The sequence below is a fragment of the Rhinolophus hipposideros genome (genome assembly GCF_964194185.1).
Source record: "Rhinolophus hipposideros genome assembly, chromosome: 13".
In the NCBI taxonomy this organism is placed as follows: domain Eukaryota; kingdom Metazoa; phylum Chordata; class Mammalia; order Chiroptera; family Rhinolophidae; genus Rhinolophus; species Rhinolophus hipposideros.
In genome coordinates, this window is record NC_138059.1 from 25,504,037 (window position 1) to 25,525,009 (window position 20,973).

General features: G+C 35.3%; 1 protein-coding gene across 2 annotated transcripts in view; it reads left to right on the forward strand.

Moving 5' to 3' along the window:
- Positions 1 to 15,694, forward strand: part of ANGPT1 (angiopoietin 1) — a 270,278-nt gene extending 254,584 nt beyond the window's left edge. Inside the window, exons 8-10 of one of the 2 annotated variants that reach the window (XM_081070067.1) lie at positions 974 to 1,104; positions 12,836 to 12,998; positions 13,107 to 15,416. In XM_081070067.1, the coding sequence (XP_080926193.1) occupies positions 974 to 1,104; positions 12,836 to 12,996 (292 nt within the window). In that variant the 3' untranslated portion in view covers positions 12,997 to 12,998; positions 13,107 to 15,416. Of the gene's footprint in view, positions 1 to 973; positions 1,105 to 12,835 lie in introns of both variants that reach the window. The other variant, XM_081070066.1, reaches the window with a different exon arrangement.
- The last annotated feature ends 5,279 nt before the right edge of the window (positions 15,695 to 20,973 follow it).

Consider the following 20,973-nt stretch of genomic DNA (forward strand, 5'->3'; position numbering starts at 1 on the left):
CTAGTGGAAAGGCCTTTTTCACAAATGATTTGTTATATATACAACTCTTGGAGAGCCCCTGATTTGGGTTAATGTAGATTTTATATAAAAAATGTTTCTAGAGGGTAAGGTAAGTTCTTTGAAGAATGCCATAGTTGAGGCTAAACAATTGGGATTTTGAACTTAATTTTAGGGTTACCGCTGGAATGCAAGCCCCTCAGCGCATGGTTTTTGTGTCTGTTTGCTGCTATATCTTAAGGGCTTAGAACAATTTCTGGAATATAGTATGTGCTCAATAAACATTTGTCCAAGGAATGCATAATGATTAAGACTTTGGATTTGATAAACACAGCCAAATTTCAGCTTAATTAGCCTCTCTAAGCCTTGCTATGCAAAATGGGAATGTTGATGCCTGTATCACAGATTTAATGTAAACATTAAATTAGTAACAATTGTAAAGCATTTAGCAGAGTGCTTGGGACAGAGCAAGTCCTTGTAATCAATGAGAATTGTTATTCATAATGCTATTAATGATGTTTAGCATATACAAGTATTCAAAATTAATACAGTGATATGTATAGTGACACCCTATAAGGAATTTTTTGTTTAGATACTAATACATGTAATAATAAAATAAACCCATTTTCCTTTTGTCGATCCTGCATTATTCGAGAACCATATGAGTTTGAAAATGTACAGTGAAATGAACAGCAAGCCATTGGAGTCTTTGTGTAATTTGGAGTCTGTCCTCCCTCCCTCATTTCCTCCCTCCATCTACTTCCTTCCTTCCTCTTTCCATCCCTCTCCTCCCCATTTCCTTCTTTCCTCTTGGTTTCACAGAGCTTAGGTTTTGTAGCAGTTTGTTGGAAGGGCTGAGTTCAAAGAAGGGAGAAAATAATGAAAAAGGCAAACAAGTAACCAGTGCTCTGGGTTCTCTTATTATGTTGAATGGCTTATCTTTCTTTTTTTTTTCTTCTTTTTTTTTTAACTTCAGGTTGTATTTGAAGGGTCACACTGGGACAGCAGGGAAACAGAGCAGCCTGATATTACATGGTGCTGATTTCAGCACTAAAGATGCTGATAATGACAACTGTATGTGCAAATGCGCCCTCATGCTAACAGGAGGTAAGTCCCATGGGACCGGACTCTAAGTTGTATTTCATTGGTTTGGGGCTTGAGGTTTCTTATCTATGACAAAGGACTATTATCTTCTGGTTAAGAAACTGCAGAGAGAGTCCCTGGAGACCACTTGTTCCGTCCATTCATTTACCACATGTGATTCTGCAAGACATTGCTAGCATACTTAGATGTTTGCTTCCTCTCCCAGCATCTATGAGGCAGTGTGCTACGCTTAGTCCTGAACAAACTCTTTAGCCTTTTATAGTCCCAGTTGCTCTCCCTTTCTAAATACTCATAATGATGCCCATGGTAGAATGAACAAAAATTTGAGAATTCAAGATAAAGGGGGAAAAATGATACAAAATCTTTTGCAGCTGTGTAGTAGTGTTCATTGACAGTTCTATTGAAATGGAATAAGAGGAAAGAGGTGTAGTTAGATCTAAAGTCATACAGTTCAGCCCAGCTATACCAGGGCTTTGCATTCTATGGTATTGACCTCTGTGAGACACTGAGCTGCTATAAGAGATACCATTAAGTGATATTGTATCACTGAGTGAGAAAGTAAATCCTTTTTGCACCTTTTCAATATTTTTCCAGCATTCTGCTTTTGTAAAAGGGAAATTCCCAATGTGGTGCTAGTTTATCTGTAACATACATTTACTCAGAAGTGACCCTTCTTAGTAAAGAAAGAGTGAAACCTTCATTCATAGGCTCAAGGCCTTGGTTAGGCAAAGGCACCTACCTAGAATTAAATAGTGATTTTCTTTTGGTTATATTGAATTTCATATCTACCTTTTATTACAGCAAGTGCTACTGATTGTCTCTTTAAAGGAATGATATAAACTTTGTGTTTTTAAATGTATTCATAATATTTGATATTTAACAAATCATTGATGTAAAGAAGATATTAGTTAAATATTAATAAAAGTTATAAATGGATATGGCAAAAACTGCACAGTTGACACATGACTGAAGTTTGAGAAGCACTAAGCTAAACCCCAATGGCAAATGATGTAGCTCAAGAATGTTATGAGCTCTGGCAAAGTAAGAGTTGGCACCAAACAAAACCAAACAAAATTGTAAAGGAAACTTTTTTTCCAGTGTTTCTCCTCACAGTTTTAGTGTGGTTTCCTTGTCTTAATGGAACAGCTATCACCCCCACCTTCAACTTTTCTGATCTCTCTCTTTGTTATTTTACAGTATAACATATTTTCATGCTAGTAAGAAAACAACAAACTTTAACTCTAACAGTTTCCTTCCCCAAATATGACATTACTACCATTATTATTACATATTATTATATTTGTTGTATTTCCTTCCCTGAACTCCAACCAACTCTGTGAGATAGCATATTAAGACAAGTAGGAAGAGAAACTCTAATCTCCACTTTGTACCTAGGTAAACAAAAGTCAGTTAATGTTCACCATTTTATCCTTACCATCCAGCACAATAGATTGTTGCACATAGAAACTCAACAATAAACAGGGTGCATGAATGAGTAACTATCTTGTAACCCTTGAAATCACTTTCAAGTTTTGAAGCCAATGAAATGAATCATTAGGTTGACATTTTTCTCATCAATTAACAGAGAATAGAAGAGTACGAAGGGAAGTTTTTGGAGAAATCTTTCCACTCAGTCCTTCCATTACTACCACCACCGAATCACATTCCATTGATCCCCATCCACTCCACTTATATTAACATCTTTTTAAAGTGAGACCAGTCTTAGTATTATTAATACCAACCTGTTATGAGTCTGTCTCTATCATATCCTTCCCCTTAAACTTGAAACGTGCAATTTAGCATCACATTCAATCTTATCAAATAGTTAAAAGTGCTCTATACGTAATCTTATGACCTCCCTCCCAAAACAATTGTTGCAAATTTAGAATTTTTTTTAAAAGTTTACCCAAAGGTTAGGTTTTCAACTTTTTCCCAAAAAAGAAAATTTTTCTTTTTATTTCCCTCCTGATCCTATAAATGGAATTGTCAGCAACTTTATACAAAGACAAAAGAACTTTAATTGTCCACTTCCCTGCCCATTTTAATATTGAAATACATTTTATTTTCTCCATGTCTATTTTATAGATTTTTTTCTTCACAAATAAATACAATATATGTAATACCAACAGTAAAATCTTTCAAATATTTTCTTAAAAAAGCATCCAATATGTCCATACTCCTGTCATAATGAAAAAATAGAGCAAAGAAAAGAGAAGAAAGCACCTCCTAGTTGTCAAGGAGAAAACTTCATTGCCCAGATTCATGATTTTATTTCTCCTTCTAATGAATGCACTGTGTCATGTTCTTTCATCCATAATCATTCCTGGACTTAACTTCTTACCAACAAACATACGTTGAGGAGAGAAATTTTCCATTTATTGTTTGGTCTAGAATAGTTGAAGTAAATGTGTTTTTGTAATAAGCGCCATTACCCTATCAAATATCCTTCTGAAAGAATCCACGTTTTCAAAAGTTATTGACTCTACAAAGCCAATATGTAGAATTTAGATACCTAAGAACTGGAAAACATAAGGGTGAATGTCACTGACAGTCCAGGTAACTTGAGCATTGCCTGGAACTTATGTCCTCCTTAACTACCCCTCACCACCATACATCCTCTGTGCTTTTCTCCCTGAGAACCATTTTCTTCATCTAATGATTTTTCCTTTTTTTTTTAAATTTGTATTTGAACTTGTTTCCTATTTAAAATAGTCTCTTTTAAGCAGTGAGATGTCATACTCTTTAAACTAATAGTTCTATGTCATCATCAATGAAAGCTTTTCTATCTTGTTTATTTATATATTTTTCCATTGTTTCTTCTAAAAGGAATTAAGGGTAAAATAAGATTTATTGCTCACTAACTATCCTCAATAGTTTTCTTCAAGTCCATGGAGGGATTTTAGTTGGAGAACATGGTATCATTGTTTGCCCTTATCAGCCAAAGACTGAACAACAGGAGATGGGCTTAATTGAAAGCAAAAGGTATTTCAGCTAGACATATGGTAGAACATTTTGGTCTTTCTTCTTTCCTAACATTCTAACTTCTTAATTTTCTATCAATTTAAGATTTTAATGGGTAACTATTAAGGATCAACTACTATTAGAGAAATGAGCAAGACAACATAGAGCTCACTTCTGCAGAGGGAGACCATCCACAGAAAAATACACATTAACTAACACAATTTAAACCATAACAAGTTTTAGGGACAAAATATAACATGTGTTATAACATGAGTTATATAACATGAAAATATAACATGAGTTATGGGAGGAAGGGGAAGTGACCTTGGATGGAGTGCCCAGGGATTGTGCATTACTAGTTATGGTCATTTCACAAAGAGAATATAAAGCTAGTTATCTGTTTGTTTATGCTTGTTCCTGTAGTTGTGGCCCTAGATAAAATTGTCTCTTACATTCTCTTCTGGTTCTGTGATTCTGTTATTCCATGCACTCATTGTGGTTGCAGTTGGGAAAAACAAGTGATATTATTTTCAATGTATGGGTTGTAATTCACAGTACATTGTTGAGTAGAAAGGAGGTGTAGTGGGCTGAGAAAGCACATTTGCGTCAATAGAAATAGATACCACAATATTTTATGCTTTTTTTCCCCTAAAGTCTATGTACTTATTTTTACCTTACCAAAAAGCCAGAAATTCTTCCATCCAATTTAAATATTGAATTTATTCTTTTATGTTTCATTACACATTTCTTACAGGATCAGACCATATATTTCAAGGTCAAAATTGCCACACATATTTTCTATGGAACTGACCCCTTAATTAATCATTAAATAGAGATGATTTGTCAGCACAGATTTATAAGCCAGAAATATCTGTGCTCTGTGATTCCATTAACGTCAGGAAACTTTGTAAGTTTTCTCCTGTTAGATTTTTCCCTTTATATAGCATGTTATGACAAATCTGCATATTTCAGTTGTAGGAGGGGGTACATTTAAGAGATTATTGTAAAAAATATTTTCTTAGTCTCTCAGGAGAGCTCCTATTATGACCTCCTGAGCCTAAAGAAAGGAGTCTGTTTCATTATAAATATAACGTTTTATCTACTATTTAAGAAAATGAAAATGTAATCTCATTCAACTCATGCCTTTTTATATGGATTTATTGTATATAAAAAAATAAGCAAAAATACCTCTGACTCCAAAATTTTGAAAATGAAAATCTTTTATAACCAGATTGTCATAGTCAAAGCAAACTTGCATTCAAAGAAAACATGGTCTTTGGTACTAGATTAGCATTCTTCAAAATAAGAATTTCTAGAAGTCTGTTAGAAACTACAATTACTAAAGGTTGCCAACAAAAACAAAACATGGTATTGTTTTAAATTCTTTCCCTTACCTTACTTTTCTTTCAACACAATTTCCATATTTAGTATACAATATAAAAGCTATGTCAAAATGTGACCTAACCTTCTGCAGAAAGAATCTGTTGTGGTAGAAACTTCAATCTCTTTTCCCACGCATAAACTATGTCAGCTGACAGACAAGACTTTGCTAAAGCTAACAAAGGATATCTCTCGGTTCAGTCTTAAAAGAGGGGATAAAGCCATACACATAAATTTCTTAGCACACCCTAGAATTTACCAGATGCTAGCAGCAGAGTTGATAAATGCTTGTCTTGACTGCTACATAATCTTGAAAAAGACAAAGAAAATGAAAGAAATCAGTAGCTTCTCCAACTGGTTGAAGCGACAAGATATTTAAGAAAATATAATCATCTTAGAGTTTTTAATAAGCCAGGAAGGATGTGCTGAGCATTGTCAGATAACTGGCATTCCCTAGGTTTTAAGGCAAAAAATGTTGAGAGAAAAGATCCATATGGAAAATTTAAGATTGACCACAGAAATCTACATTGCATGAGTTTATTTCAAAGCAATTTCTTATTTAGTATATAATCTTTATGCCTATTCCACAAAAATGTACGTGGTTTTTTTTTTAGTTCTAGAGAGCACAAAAATGCTCCCTACTACTATATCCTCTGTGGCTAACATAGTGCCAGGCACATAGTATGTGCTCAATAAGCATTGGTTAAATGAATGAATATGTTATCAGCGAATCTGAACAGATATTGCAAAATCATAAATGATCCTGGTGAGAAGACATAAAAATAAGTCAACATGAGTGTGAATGTGACTTTTGTGTGAACTTACATTTAAAATACATACATACACACACACATACACACACATACACACACACACACACAGACAGTGGGTGCCAACAAATGTGTACACAGTTTAAGAAATATTAAAATTGTAATATTCAATATATACCGATAACAAAAGATGAATACAAGTCACATTTGACTTCTGCAATTACAAGAGGTGCTCAAAGTGGTTACCATCAGCATCCAGACACTTCTGACTATAGTGAACCATTGCTTGAGCATAGATAACATTTCTTAAAATGTGTATACATTTTTTGGCACCCCCAGTATGTATTTGCATGCACACACATGGAACAAGGGGATGAATATTAAAGATTGGGACTAAATTTTAAGAATAACTAAACCTCAAAAGACTAAACTCCAGTATTGTAAAAAAATTTGACTATTAGGTTCCTGACTTTCAAATATATATTTGAACATGTCAAGTGCAAAATTTAGGATTATATTCCTATTTTCTGGGGGAAATTTTCACTTATTAGAAAAAGAGCAAAGAATATCAGGATATGTCTCTCAAAAGATAAGTTTGTAAAAGCTGAACCAGAACAGATAGGTCTATAGAACCTGTTACCTAAAGGTCAATAATTGACAGTGGATGAGAAATAATCAAACACTTAATTTTGTTTGTATTTTACTCCAATAATAATGTAGCAAATATTTATTTGACTTATAATGTCTAATAGGTATTTTTGCATCATCCTAAATGATTTATATTTAATAACTTATATGACGGTTTTAAAAACCCTTTGAACTAGGGACCACAATAATGCTTTTGGCAAGAATTAAGATACAGAAAAGTTAAATAAGTGGCCAAAAGTCACGGAATTAATATCAGAGGTAGGATTTGAACTCAACCTCCAGATAAGCCATCATCTCATCCGCTTTTTCTAGTGTCTCTGTTGAAAGGAATTGCATTGAAAAACAAGAGTCTAGCTCTATTTTACTGTTTGCAGCACACTTTGATGAGGATTTTCTCACTTAAACATGGTTAAATGTGAAATGAATTCCAAGGGAGGGAAGAGACAGTAAGAGAATACCTAGAAATTTAAATGAATTCAAGATTACTGTCCAGGATAAACAACTTTTCATCTTTGGAACATAAAGAAGAGAAAGGGAAAAAAGCCAAGTCCTTGGCCTGAAGGGGATATAGTAAGAGATGACAGAAGGAATGCAGACCTTGAGGGAGATCCTCTGCCTCCCGCACACGAAATTCACACAGCTGCTCCTTGGGGCTGGTTACAGATAGGGCCAAATTTGTATATGTGAACTCAGCAAGTGGTTTTCCATGATGATCTATTCCATTTATAACAATGGCACAAATTGGTTTAGTTCAGCCTCATCCTTAGCAATAAAAGAGGAAAATCTTATTTTCTGTGTGAGTTCTTTTGCATATTGCTGATTAGAATGCATGCATTCAAAATGAATGAAAGAGATCTATAAAAACAGGTATATCTTTTTATTTTGCTGTACTTTTTACCTTCGAAAAGAAGTGTTGAGAGACATTTTGTTTAGGTCCAGAAGAATTTGAGAGTTAGGTTTCCTGACTTTTAAATAAATGTGAACTTCCTGAGTACAAAGTTTAGAATCAAATTCCTATTTTCTGGGCAAAGTTTCATTTATTGGTGATAAAATGTGAATTTTCTGCTTCAAAGATAAAAGACTTAAATGATTTTTAAAGGCCTGGGAAGCCCAGGATAGTGATTACAAAACTAAATTTTAATGAGTTAAGTGTAAATGAATTAGAAACATGCATCTCAGATTTCTTATTAAAACATACATAAGGTTACAGGTTATGAAGAAAAATGCTTGGCAAAATACATCTCAGCAGTTGCCAATCTTTAAACATCTGAGACATTTTATCAGTTGTCCCAACAGCACATGGAAGCCTTTGCTTGCATCACTGAGTTCTTTTAAACTTGAAGTGCCTTTCCTAGATTCACTTGTTTAGCATATTGCTTATTTGTTATTCCTGGGCACATATAAAAACAAAGGATAAAGTGAACATTTCCCCAGGATTGCAGAGGATATATAACTCAGCTGTTTGGTATCTTATCAGAAAGGAACTGCAAACCCAGGCATCCGCCTCTCCAATGTTCACAAAGAACACCTTTATTCCATGCAGATTTACGTGTGTACTGAGTACTGAGTACATATGACTATCTACAAATGCCAGGAATACATATGAGTGACCAGGAGTCTGCTATTTTTTTTTGCCTGTTTTCTATAAATATGCTTTAAAACTACATCTTTCAGGATTTGTTAAAAAGACCTGGTCATGCTTCATTTTTCTCAAAGAGAGGTAGAAAGTGGGAAAATGGAAATATTTGATACAAAGAAATTTCTCGCTCATGTATAGTACATATGTCGGAGGAGACAGAATACTTGCTTACACAGAAATAACTATTTTTGCTACCATGAAGTTTGGAGTATTTTAGAAAAAGGACACAACAACTGAAAGTTGTAGAACCAATTGCCCTTTCATTTCATTTTCTGCCATCTTAATCCATCATCTTTGTTATCATTAATTGCTCTCTGGATAGTGTGCATGGCCCACTGGTCTTAACATAAAGAGATAATCGAACATTTTAAGCTGTTTGATTTCCTCATGAAATCAAAACAAATAATTGAAAACAAAACTTGTGTTACATACTTAAAAGCCATATATTTCCAATGCAAACATTGTACAACTAGATTCATTTGGGTATAAATTATTTTCCTATTTCATTAATGAGTCCTATCTAGCAAATAAGGAAATATGTTGGTCCTGTTTACCTGATCTTCATTATTAAATCATTTTGATGCCCCACAAGATTTAATCCCTTTCATGCCTGTTCCACCTTCTGTCCCACTTCCTAGATAATTTACATGAAGCACTAAGATGGGATTTCACAGGCCCTAATAATGCATTATCTTATACCTGCAACTGTGCTCTGAAATTTGTTGATCAGACATTTATAATTCACATCTTATGAATGAAGAGCTAAGTAGCTGTGTGACCTTGGCTATCTGAGCATTGGTGTCTTTGTTATGGTACTTGCCACACCACATAAGGCTGTTTGGGGACTAAAATAAGAAAATGCATATAAATATTTTACCAGAGTCCCCAACACATATTAACTATTCACGACTATAAGGTATTATTTATATTATTACCTAAAATCTCTTGGTTATTAGTTTATGAAATCTGCATCAAAGTCTGGGTCTTCTAATATCTGATCTGGTGCTCTCAGGCTCCCCATTGCCTGCAAGAAAATTTCTAAATTTATAATAAAAACCTTCATGTCACTACTGTTTATTTTCCTAGCCTTACAGTTTCCAGCTCCTTACCCACTGGCACTGTAGCCAACCCAAATTTTTAGCAGACACTCTTTCCTGCTCTCCCAGAGTATATACTGTCTTTAGAATCTCTTTCTGTCCAAAGATATACCATCCTTCAGGACCCAGCTCAGTTGGTAAACAAGTGGACCTTAGAAACCCACAAACAGGCCTTTCTGCTTATGTTTCTAAGATTTTTTTCCACCTCTGTTTAATGGCTATCCTCTCATTTTTAAAAATTTGTTGTGTTTCCTACACAAAACTATACTTAAAGTCAGGAGTTGTTTTGTTTTGTTTTTTTTACTCAACTCTGACCCCTATATCAGCCCATTGGTTAATATTTGTTTAATTGATTATGGATTAATTGCCCCTCTTTATCATGCTGTCACATATGCTCAGGATGGCTTTGGCAGATCATACTTATAGAATGAGGGCTCTAAATCATATTTTATTAAACATTCAACCTGACAGATCTAGTTACCCTGGTTAAATGTTGGTTTCATTCCTAGACAATGTTTTACTTGTTCACCTGATGATGGACAAGTAGACTGAATAAACTATAAATTTTTCCATAAACATTATTCAGCTTTCTACCACAACTGCCTACTTCTCCTCCTTCATTCCTGCAAGTCTCCCCCTTTTTCACTATAACAGCTACACTGATGTACTTAGTCCCTAAATCCTCCAAGCTCTTTTTCTTCCTCCTGGTGTCGGAGGAAGACTCTGCTTAGAAGAGCCTTTCCCCATCTTCACAAGGTTGCCTCCCTCTCATCCTTCATGTCTCATGAAATATCAACTTCTTCCATGACTGAAAAGTCAAGTAGACCTCCTGCTATCCTCTGTCATAGCTCCCTAATTCTTTTTTTCTTTTTCTTCTTGTTCATGACTTGTATTTTATTTCTTTGCTTACTTTTTGTCTGTTTCTCACGTTAGAAGTAAGTTCCATGAGAGCAGGGACCACACCTGTCTTCTGTAATAGCACTTCACATTACATGTTGAATGAATAAATAATGAAAAAAATGAATATAATAAGTATGGGTGTTATATATTGGAGTGTTTATCAAATATACCATTTTAGTAAACCAGACTACTTCAGACCATAGAGACTTTATAAGGAGAAACAGTCAAAGTCAGTCAATTTGTCAAGAAGCCTGTACTCACTTGCCAGTCATTTGTCAGCAAACTGTTAGGTGCAGCACAAAGTACGGGACATGGGACAGGCCAGCCAGTATATACCATGCCTTTCCATTGCTCGCAGGACAATGAACAGAAGACTCTGTGATTTGGTCTTTAGACCTTCTCAGCTTCAGGCAGCTACGTATTTTTCTTGAAAACTCTGACCCAGCCATCAGGTCTGCTTTCAAAGTCTCCAAAATGCCATTCTCCTACCACAAACATTACCCAACTTTACTAATTAGAAAAGATACACAGGGTTAATTTATGGGATTCTCTCATGTGCCTCTACTGTTTCTTGTCATTTTCTTAAGCTTAAGGTTTCCCAATCAATGTATTCTTCAGCACGTGCCCTTTATTGCCAGGCTACTGTTGCAACAGACCTCTCTGCCTTCCCACAATCTTCCGGAACTCTCATGATGTTCTGTAAACCAAATAAAAGCACACACTTTTGCCCTAAGTACCCTAATGTAAGTTGGAGGGTCATTCTATGATTTTATTAGTTCTCAACGATAGAGTAACTGAATTTGCTTCAGAGACCATGGTGGATGTGTGGAAAACTGTGAAAGGCTCATTAATGTGATGGAAGAGTGTGAAGAAAGTCATAGTAAAGGAGTAGAAAGTGAAAGCACTGAAACAATCAAATTGGGTTTCATTTTCTCCTTTGAAAGTCTTCAGGGTAAATAAATTCCCTAATATTAGAATGTCTTTTGTAATATAAATAACATTTTTATTCGTGGTACTTAACAAAAAATGTAAGGAAATTAATTTTAAGAAAAAATGGTGTAATTTTACAATCCCTCCCTCCTTGCCAAACAAGAACCTTCTTGTCCCTTGTGCTTTGACTCCATTAACATCTGTGTTGTTTGCATACAGTTGGTAAAACAGCATCAAATACAGCCTCTTCCCAAATTCATGGACATAACCTTCCTGTTCCCCAGTATGAATTAGTAATTAATACAGATTGTTATGTCTCTAGTATGACTTTATAAACACAACCCAACTGTATTCATCTTCCGAAGTTGAAAAATGAGAACTAGCTTTTCTCCATTTAATTTTTTTCTAAAGTTTCTGCAGAATGATGCTCGTGTTACAGTTAAACATCAGCTGTACAGCTTTCTCTTTCTTTAGCTATTAGTCCCTTAGGTATAACTCTGCAATCAAAGGGAGGTCAACTGTATCCAAATAAAAATATGCCAGAGCGTCTCTGGTATAAATTTCTCCCTGAAGATTTCAGTAGTGTTACTTAGGAGAGGAAGAGAAAGTACTATGTTTTATCTAAAAATCTAAGAGCTTAATTCGTTTTAAAAAAGTAAAGTACTGAGTTATCCTTATAGAGAGCTGTGCAAGCATGAGATACCTATGTTACTAATCAAGTTGTTGGTTTTTCTTTTCACTAAGTTTTGAAAGAACTTGAATAACCACAGAAGAAAAACACTGCTACATAGGAACTAAATGACTACTATTGATAAACACTTTTCATTTGCTCCTAAGGAGAGGACATAGTAATTCAAATTCAATTGGAGCATCATAATCGTTGCCCAGGATCCAATTAATTTCAGAAGCAGCTGAGGGTCAGTTCTTGGCAAAATTATGAAGAAAATAGAAAAGCATCTCTTTCTCTCTGTTTAGATGTCAGTGTCTCCACTTCTGAATTTCTTCAGTAATAATTAATTGTTCTATTTCCAATAGCAGGCATAAGGTGGAATGCCTCTGAAGGGTTTCTGCATTCACTTGCCCTACATAAAAAACCAGGCCTGACTTAAATCACATCTTGAAGCCTAGAAGCTTCCTCTCATTACAGGGGGAAACATGTCCTGATTGGAGTGACACTGAAACTTGATTTCAATGAGAGCATTCCTCTCTCTAATTGTTCTTGTATGGCCTAAATTTGATGTTGTTTAAAAGAATTCCACTACCAAGAAGATAACAATTGAATGTCTCCTATTCGCAAATGAACATAACACATATGAATAAATTTTCTCTCAGTTAATGCCATTGATTTCCAAATGTTCAATTTATTTGTAATTGTTTCTTCTTTCTTTCGTTATTAACTAATTCTTCAGGCTGGTGGTTTGATGCCTGTGGTCCATCCAATCTAAACGGAATGTTCTATACAGCGGGACAAAACCTTGGAAAACTGAATGGGATAAAGTGGCATTACTTTAAAGGGCCCAGTTACTCCTTACATTCCACAACTATGATGATTCGACCTTTGGAATTTTGAAGGTACAGTGTCAGAAGCAATTATAAAAACAAAAAAGAAATCTGGAGAAGCTACCAGATGAGAAACTGCTTGAAAACTTCTGAAGCAAAACAATATTTTCTCCCTTCCAGCAAAAAGTGGCAGTTACGTGAAATCACCAGGGTTCTGGACTGTGGATTTGGAACCTTTTGAGTTCACAAAAGTCTCTGCTTGGGGTTACCATGCTCATGTGGCTTGACTATAGAGGATGTCACTCACTATCAGGCTTTAAAAAGGGAAGAAATTGCTCAGTTTGCTGTGCTTCAAACTACTACTGGATCTTATTTTGGAACTATGGCAGCCAGATGATAAATATGGTTTATTTTATGTAAAACAGAAGAGGAAGAAAATGAACAACAACAAAAAGAATATACACGAAGAAAAGAAACAGGCCTGCCATAATCCTTTCAAAAAGATGTATCACACCAGTGAAATGGTGTTATTTCTATGCAAACCTACTAACAATAAGTTTATACTGTTGCACAATTTTAATAAAAGTTCAGGAAGAACAGCATTGCCCTTTGAGTTGTTTAAATGTTAATGGATTTCAGAAACCTAATTCCTAAATCATGCCTACCTAGTTGATTTCAGGTAACACATCTTCAAAAGTAAATTCCATTTTGTTAAACCATAATGAATTGTAGTGCACAAAGGATAACAGTGTGATGTACAAACATGCTCTTTTACTCTTTGATATTTTGATACAGTTCTGAAAAAAAGTGGACATAATCAAGTATGAACATATAAGGTGAAAAATTATCCCCCCATGCTACAGTTTTCATTTACTTTAAAAACTAACTGACTGATATATAAATATATTTATAGCCTAAGTAAAGTTCAACGAATGTGAAATATATCATCAAGCTCTTAAAATAATATACATGCATTTAATATTTCCTTTGATATTACACATGAAAGCAGTTTTTTAGAGTGTATTAAGTTGAAGTAAAACCAAATAAACTGGAAAAGTTTATTTTACAGTATTTTTTTTGCATGTGTACACGTAACTGTAACTTCATTATTTTAAAAATGGTCTTCAATTCTTCACCCTGTTATTTCATGCTAATTTAATTTTTGCTAATTAACTGAAACATGCCTTCCAGATTTACCCTGTTCCAGTTTCTATAAAGGATACACTTTGAAGTCTATGAGAATTAATAGAAGAATTATAAATATCATTGTACATAGCATGTTTATATCCACGGTAAACCTACTAGCTGTTTAATCTGGAATATGCAACATTGTCTTTAATTGATGCAAATAAACCCATTTTCCCAAGAAATCTATTATACTACTTCATGAAATACATTACTTTTTCATATTTTTCTCCCACAGACTCTGTTTTCTACACCAGTTTCTGATTTTTAAAAATTATATCAGTTAAGAAAATTGGCAAAACTCTGTATTATACTTAAGGGAAACACACATACACAAAATTAATTATAGTCACCTGAATAAGAAAATTCTGACTGCTAGCTGCTGTTAATCTCTTAATGAAAATTTGCCTGTGAGATAATCTATTTTAGGTGAATTTGAGGAACGTACATTTTTGTGGCAATTTGAAGTTACTACAATATTTTATCAAGAAATGCTTTCTGATTCTGAATGTTCAAGGTTACAAGAGTGAACAGTTTTTGTCAAAACATGAGTCATTATGACAGAAGAAAATTGAAATACATATTATGTGTCATCCTCTTAGAAAAACAAGTTTTTTTCAAGGCAACAATACCAATTTCAGACCTGGTGACTTGATCTATTATGCCTTCATTGCCTTGAGGCAATGAGCTATTCATATTTTTTAAGAGCTATTCACATTTTTAAGAAAATATTTTTTAAAGTTTACCATCAAATCTTTCTATTTTGCATCTGTATACAACCTCATTTTGCCTTACATGTGATATCTGCAGGCATTACAGTGTTTCTATTCTTGGTGACTCCTTGATTGTACTGTTTAGCCTCTCCCTCTAAAAACCTTGACTGTTTTCATTTACGTGAATGAAAGTGAGTGTTTTGTTCGTTTTCTACAGATTTTTTTTACCAGTCTTTTGATAAAAATATTATTTCCTAACTCCTATTAGAAAAATAAAATGAAATAATAAAAAAAATAGCATGATATTTACTGTTTTCTTATCTGGGTTTTGAAAAAATGAAATATTGTTTCCAATTATTTATAATAAAGCGGTATAAAATGTTTTATGACTCTATTATGTGCATTGTGTAATGCCTACATGTTTGTGGCCATTTAACATGTATATCTTTTGCATTTAATTATTTCAAGATAAGGTAATTAGGTATTAGGATTTTGTCTTTAAAATTTTATCTCAATAAAATTCATGTGGTTTCTATGCAAATTTCTTCACATCGATCACAGCTTTATTTGATTTAAATAAAATTGAAAATGTATTTTTGCAACCTCATATCATTTTAAATGCATGTTTTACAATTAAAGATCTATGGAAGTATGGAATGACTGGAAAAAAAAAAAACTAAATGCACTAAAGCCTCAATCTTTGAAAAACTTTCAGTCTGGGATGTGATAAGAAACCTAGCTTCATTACATAGAATAATTGATCAAGCGATGGGTCTGAGTCCCACATTTCTGCTGTATGATTGCTATCTCCTGCCAATTGTTGAATGCTGTGTTATCATATGATAATTGCAATAAAGTCTAGGAACTCTGTATGTGGAATAATAGGGTGTGTGTTGTACACCTGAGTGTGGTATAAAAGGGAAAGAGCTTAAAGAAGATGCTACTTACCTGTCATGCCTCCCATCCTATTAGCAGTCTTTCTAGCTCTGTCCTTCCAAGGACATTTCTTATCTTTCTCCTTAAATTTCCTCCCATTGCCAACACATTGATTTGAACCTTCATTAACTTCCACCTACATGACAGGAAAAAATTCTCTTTCTCCTGCTACTCTCTGCTCCTATTCAACCCATACCCACACTAGCTTCTTCTTAAAGCCAGACTTCTGAAGATGTTTCTCCTGCTCAAAAACCCTTCAGGGCCTCCTCACTACTGCCTCAGTTTGAAATAAACATGTCAGGCTAACCCCATTCTGTATTGCCATGTAGTTTCATTCCACCTACTCAGTATTCCAATCAAAATAAAGAAGCTTCTGTGCTAGACTGCTTTCAAAAACCACCCCATCATTCCCTCTCTCTGTGCATACCCTTGTTGTATGACTGCAATTCATCCCTTAAAGGGGTGGAGCCTATTTCCCCAGCCCCTGAGTGGCTGGCTTGAGACTTGCTCTTGCCAACAGAATGCAGAAAAGTGCCTGTGTGTCACTTCTGAGCCTAGGTTTCAAGAGCCATTCAGCTCCACCCTAGGAGAAGTGCCAGGAGAAAAAGCCCAAAGTAGCCTAATGGAGGATTAGGGACCATAGGAAGCAAGACAGAGTTTACCGGCTTAGACCACCCCAGTCCAGCTAGCCCCCAGGTGACCCAGCGGATGACCCCAGATACCTGAGTGATCTCAGCTGAGATCAACTGAACCTGGCTTAGGTTAATAGAACTGCCCAGCTAATATGCATAATCATGAGAAACAATAAGGGGCTGTTATTTTAAGCTACTATGTTTGGGGGTGTTTTGTCAAACATCGTTATTGTAGTAATAGCTAACTGATACAGAATGATACAGCCCCTCCTTCCCCCACACAAGATTTGTATGTATCCTAAGGTTTCTGAACCACTCCTCAAAATGATTCATCTCCTTCCGAATGGCAAAAGTTCTAACAATTCTCTAAAGGGCATCAAAATATTACCTGCTTCATGACAATGGTTCTAGTGTCCTCTATTAATTGTCACCTTCCATTCATATGCTCTTAACACATTTCCTTTGAGCTTTGTCTTATATTCTCTACTGTTTTCTGAGAGGGTATTTCTTATTCGTCTTTTAATACTCCACAGTACCTAGTAGATCCTTTTTATTTGTTGAATGGAATTGAATTGCTCTGAAAGATTGAGGAATCCCATATATATATAAATATATAAAATCCAGCATTCATAGATTTGACCACTATCTTAAAGCATTTATTTTCAGACTTTAAAATTAGCCCATTCTCCTCCAGAAAAAGAAAAGATGTACAAATTTACAACTTTAGTCATCTCAGAAATTAACTTCATTACCAACTTTTCTGGAACATATATATTGAGTAGATTGAGGGAGGTTAATGCTTCTTTCATTTTTTAAATAATGTCAATATGTGAAACGTACTATTGAATAGTACTTAGTCATTTTATTACACATTCATTGTTATTTTTAAATATAATGATTTTGCATATATATATATACATATATACATATATATTATATACATATATATACACTTAGGTAGCTCATTTTCAGTTTTAGGATTTAAGGTTCAGTTAAAGCCATCTTTTAGCTGATTTGGCTCTTTTAATAAAAGTAGTTTTTTTTTTTTAACTCAAGGTCAACAATTTCTCATGTATTCTCTGATCATTACTATATTGATTGCTTACTTTTATAAGCCATTGAGGTTAAGATAGTGAACATAATAAGAGGATTCCTAGGAAATACTGACATTAAACAAGTCATTACATCTCTTGCATTCTTTTAAGAAAGAAAGAAATAGACTCATCCCAAATGACAGGTAATGGTTAAGGTTTACTAACTCCCAGGAAAAAACAGTCTTAAACTTTGGACATATTAACTCATCAAAATGGGAAAGGATATTTTATTTTGTTTCGGTGGAGAGGAGAATGACTTCTGACATCATCCTTTCCAGGCGATCGCCTATTCCCTCTGCTCAAAAGACCAGTCTACCTCCTGCCCATACATCCACTCCCTCTTGGCTCTCAGGTGGAGCTGATGTTTATGCTGTGGTGGTTGGAGCTAGGAGGGTACCCCGATTAGCTGGTTGTGCCATAGAACTGGGACTACCTAAGTTTCTCCTATATAAATTATTGGTTTTTTAGGTATACTGTAAGGAACCAGAATCCACTAAAAAAAAAAAAAAAAAGTACTAAACCACAGTAAGTTAAAAATGGATTTAAAATAAAATATTATAAACAAGGAATATTTATTTGTGTGCACTTTAATACAATGTCTGAACACCAAAACAGTGAAATAAAAGGTTAGAGAAGGAAATCCTTAAGGTTCTAAATTAACTTGAATATTTCTATTGGAGGAAAGGTACCACCATAACAGTCCTAATGAGATGCTGGATGGTAGTTACATAAGCTCTTCCTTTGGGAAATTATTTTATAACTTTAATTTAATGGCAGAATGTGAGTTATATTTAACAAAAGTACTGAATAATTACTGGCATCCAGATGAAACATTAGGAAGGTCCTAGGGATACAGACGATTAAGGTATAAAGAAATTCAGTTAGTGAGAAAACAAATAAGTAGACATTAATGAGCAGCACAAAAAAGTTTTAATTAATAGTTATTATATTTAAGGTGCAACAAAAATACTGAGACAAGAGTGATTAAGTCCGCTAAAGGTTATGTTGTGTACAGTTGTAAATAATAATAATGTGTGTAAAAACTGAGGAATAATACTCAATGCATAGTAAACTTTATATGTACACATTTTTGAAATTCAAAGAAACATAGGTCTCCCTCAATTTCATAGAAGATGGTATCTGAGCATTCTTTTTCAAGTTTTTTGGTAGTTTACAAAGAGACAGAGGAGGAACTGCAAAGGTATAAAATTGTCAGAGAGAATGGAGTTATGGGGACCCCCACGTCATTCACTATGAATGGACTGTAAAGTTTATTTGAGGGAGGGGCAGCAGGAGATGAGGCTGGAGATATGAAGGGCTTTAAGTCATGTTCCTAAGCTTAGGCTTCATTTTCTTGTTAACCAGAGATAATGAGGGATGGTGCACACCTTAGAAAGACTATACTTGCTGCAGTTAGTAGATGCCTTGGGAGAGGGTAAGGCTGGAGAAGTTAGGAGCAGTGAGGATGATATTAATAAGCCCACTAGGATGAGAGCCTGATCTGTGCAGCAGTGACAGTAGCAATGGACTGGAGAAGTCGGATTTTGAGAAATATTAAGGAAAAATAATCTAAAGCTCTAAATAATTGGGTGGGAGGTGGGGATGAGGTCAAGATCTTTCCCTACGTTTGTCTCAGTTAATTAGCTGCGAGGTGGTGCAAATGTCCAAAATAGGGAACACAGGTTTCGAAAAGTAGCTAATGAGTTAGGTTTTACTTGTTGAGTCTGAGAGGCTAGTGATTCAAGTTTGGTAATTGGATATACTCATACAAGTCTGAGCTACGGCAAGACTGAAGTGGAAGATTTTGGACTCTACTATACCTAGGCAGAACTTAAAATTACTGGATGAGATTATTTCAAGACAGTATATAGTGACATAGATCTCTGTGAAAAACTTGATGAAACATAAACGTTTTAAGGAGCAGGTAAACAAGGAGAATTCGAAAAGGAGACGAGAAATTAAAGAGGGGAATTGCGTCAGAGTAGATTGCATCAAGAGTTAGGGACCCGGGAACTCACCACAGAGGGCGGGAGGCATTAGGATTGCAAAGTGGCACTTAAGGATGACTTGGTGATTTTTATGAGGCAGCTTTAGAGGTGTAGAGGTTAGAATCCAGATAAGAGAGTTCTGAATAAATGGGAGGTAAGGACATGGAGAGAATTAGACCTTTATTATTTAGAATGACTTCTTGAACAATATTATAGTCTGGGAACTGGTTAGAAATGCAGAATCTCGGTGCTTGCCGCAGAATATTGAATTAGAATCTTCATTTTTAAGAAGATCATCAAATGACTCTTATGGACATTAAAGTTGAGAAGCTTTGGTTTAAGATTATACTTTCAAGAATATGACTGAGAATGGAAGGAGATCGGGAGGGAACTAGAGGGATAGGGCCAAGGATAGGATGGTTTTCAGGACAAGAGGTGTGTGAAAGTATGTGCAGACTAAGGGAAATGAGCCTTTAGAAGAGCTGAGGTTGAAAGGAGGAACAGAAAGGTCATTGATGAAGCAAGTATTTTGAGGCAGCTGAGGACATGGGATTAGAGAGGAGGGAGTGAAAGGAGGCTTAGTTTGAATAGGAGGAGAAACATCCATTCCTCTAAGAAAAGAGACTGGGAGGGAATGAAATGCCATAGGAGGAACAGCCACCTAACAGCCTCTTTTATAGAGGAAATGGAAGGGAAGGAGACTTTATGAGACTGTAGGCAGTTTAATTAAACAGTGTTTAAAAATAGATTCTGAGTAGCCATGGAAGGTAAAGGGAAAACTAAACTGACCAGAGGAGTTCCAACTTTACCAAGTGCTATTAAAAATTTAATTAAGGTTGTGTCGTGCAGGGTCTCAGCTCCCACTCCCCGCCCAAGAACGCAGGACACGGTAAGGCCAAAAAGGAACACCCACGGAGCCATAGATAGGGAAGTCAAACCAATATATTCTCGCTGGCGGCTGGGCTGGAGACACAGGAAGCAGGATCTACATAATCTGCCTAACAGCAGTCCGCGCTTGCCAGCCACCATCTTCTTGCTAGCCCCCATTCCTTCCTGCTAGCGTAGCCACAGCCGTTATATTAGTGGCCAATGGCCTACGGGTTACAGCTGACGGCCAACTAGCCACAGCTGCTGGCATCTGATCACAGTTGATGGCCATTTACTACCCGAGCCAGCACCTTTCTATGTGAGGCCGAGAGCCTGGAAACTGTTTTTTTGGGGTTTTGTCCCCACAGTTGGAAATCATGACTGTGAACAAGACTAACCCACGTTTTCCAGTGATTTTCATATGTGTGAAAATAATGATCAGTATCACTTAGCAGCTTCACTCTGTCACACCTGGGTCACTTTACAACATATAGTGCCTACTTCTGTGTGCAACATTTGTGTCTGTAAACGTCCTCACCCAGAAAAGAATTGCCACCTCTTTGAAGTCCATCCAAATTCTCCTAAACTCAATTAATCAACCTTCTTCTGTGCCCTCGGAGCATTTCACTTCT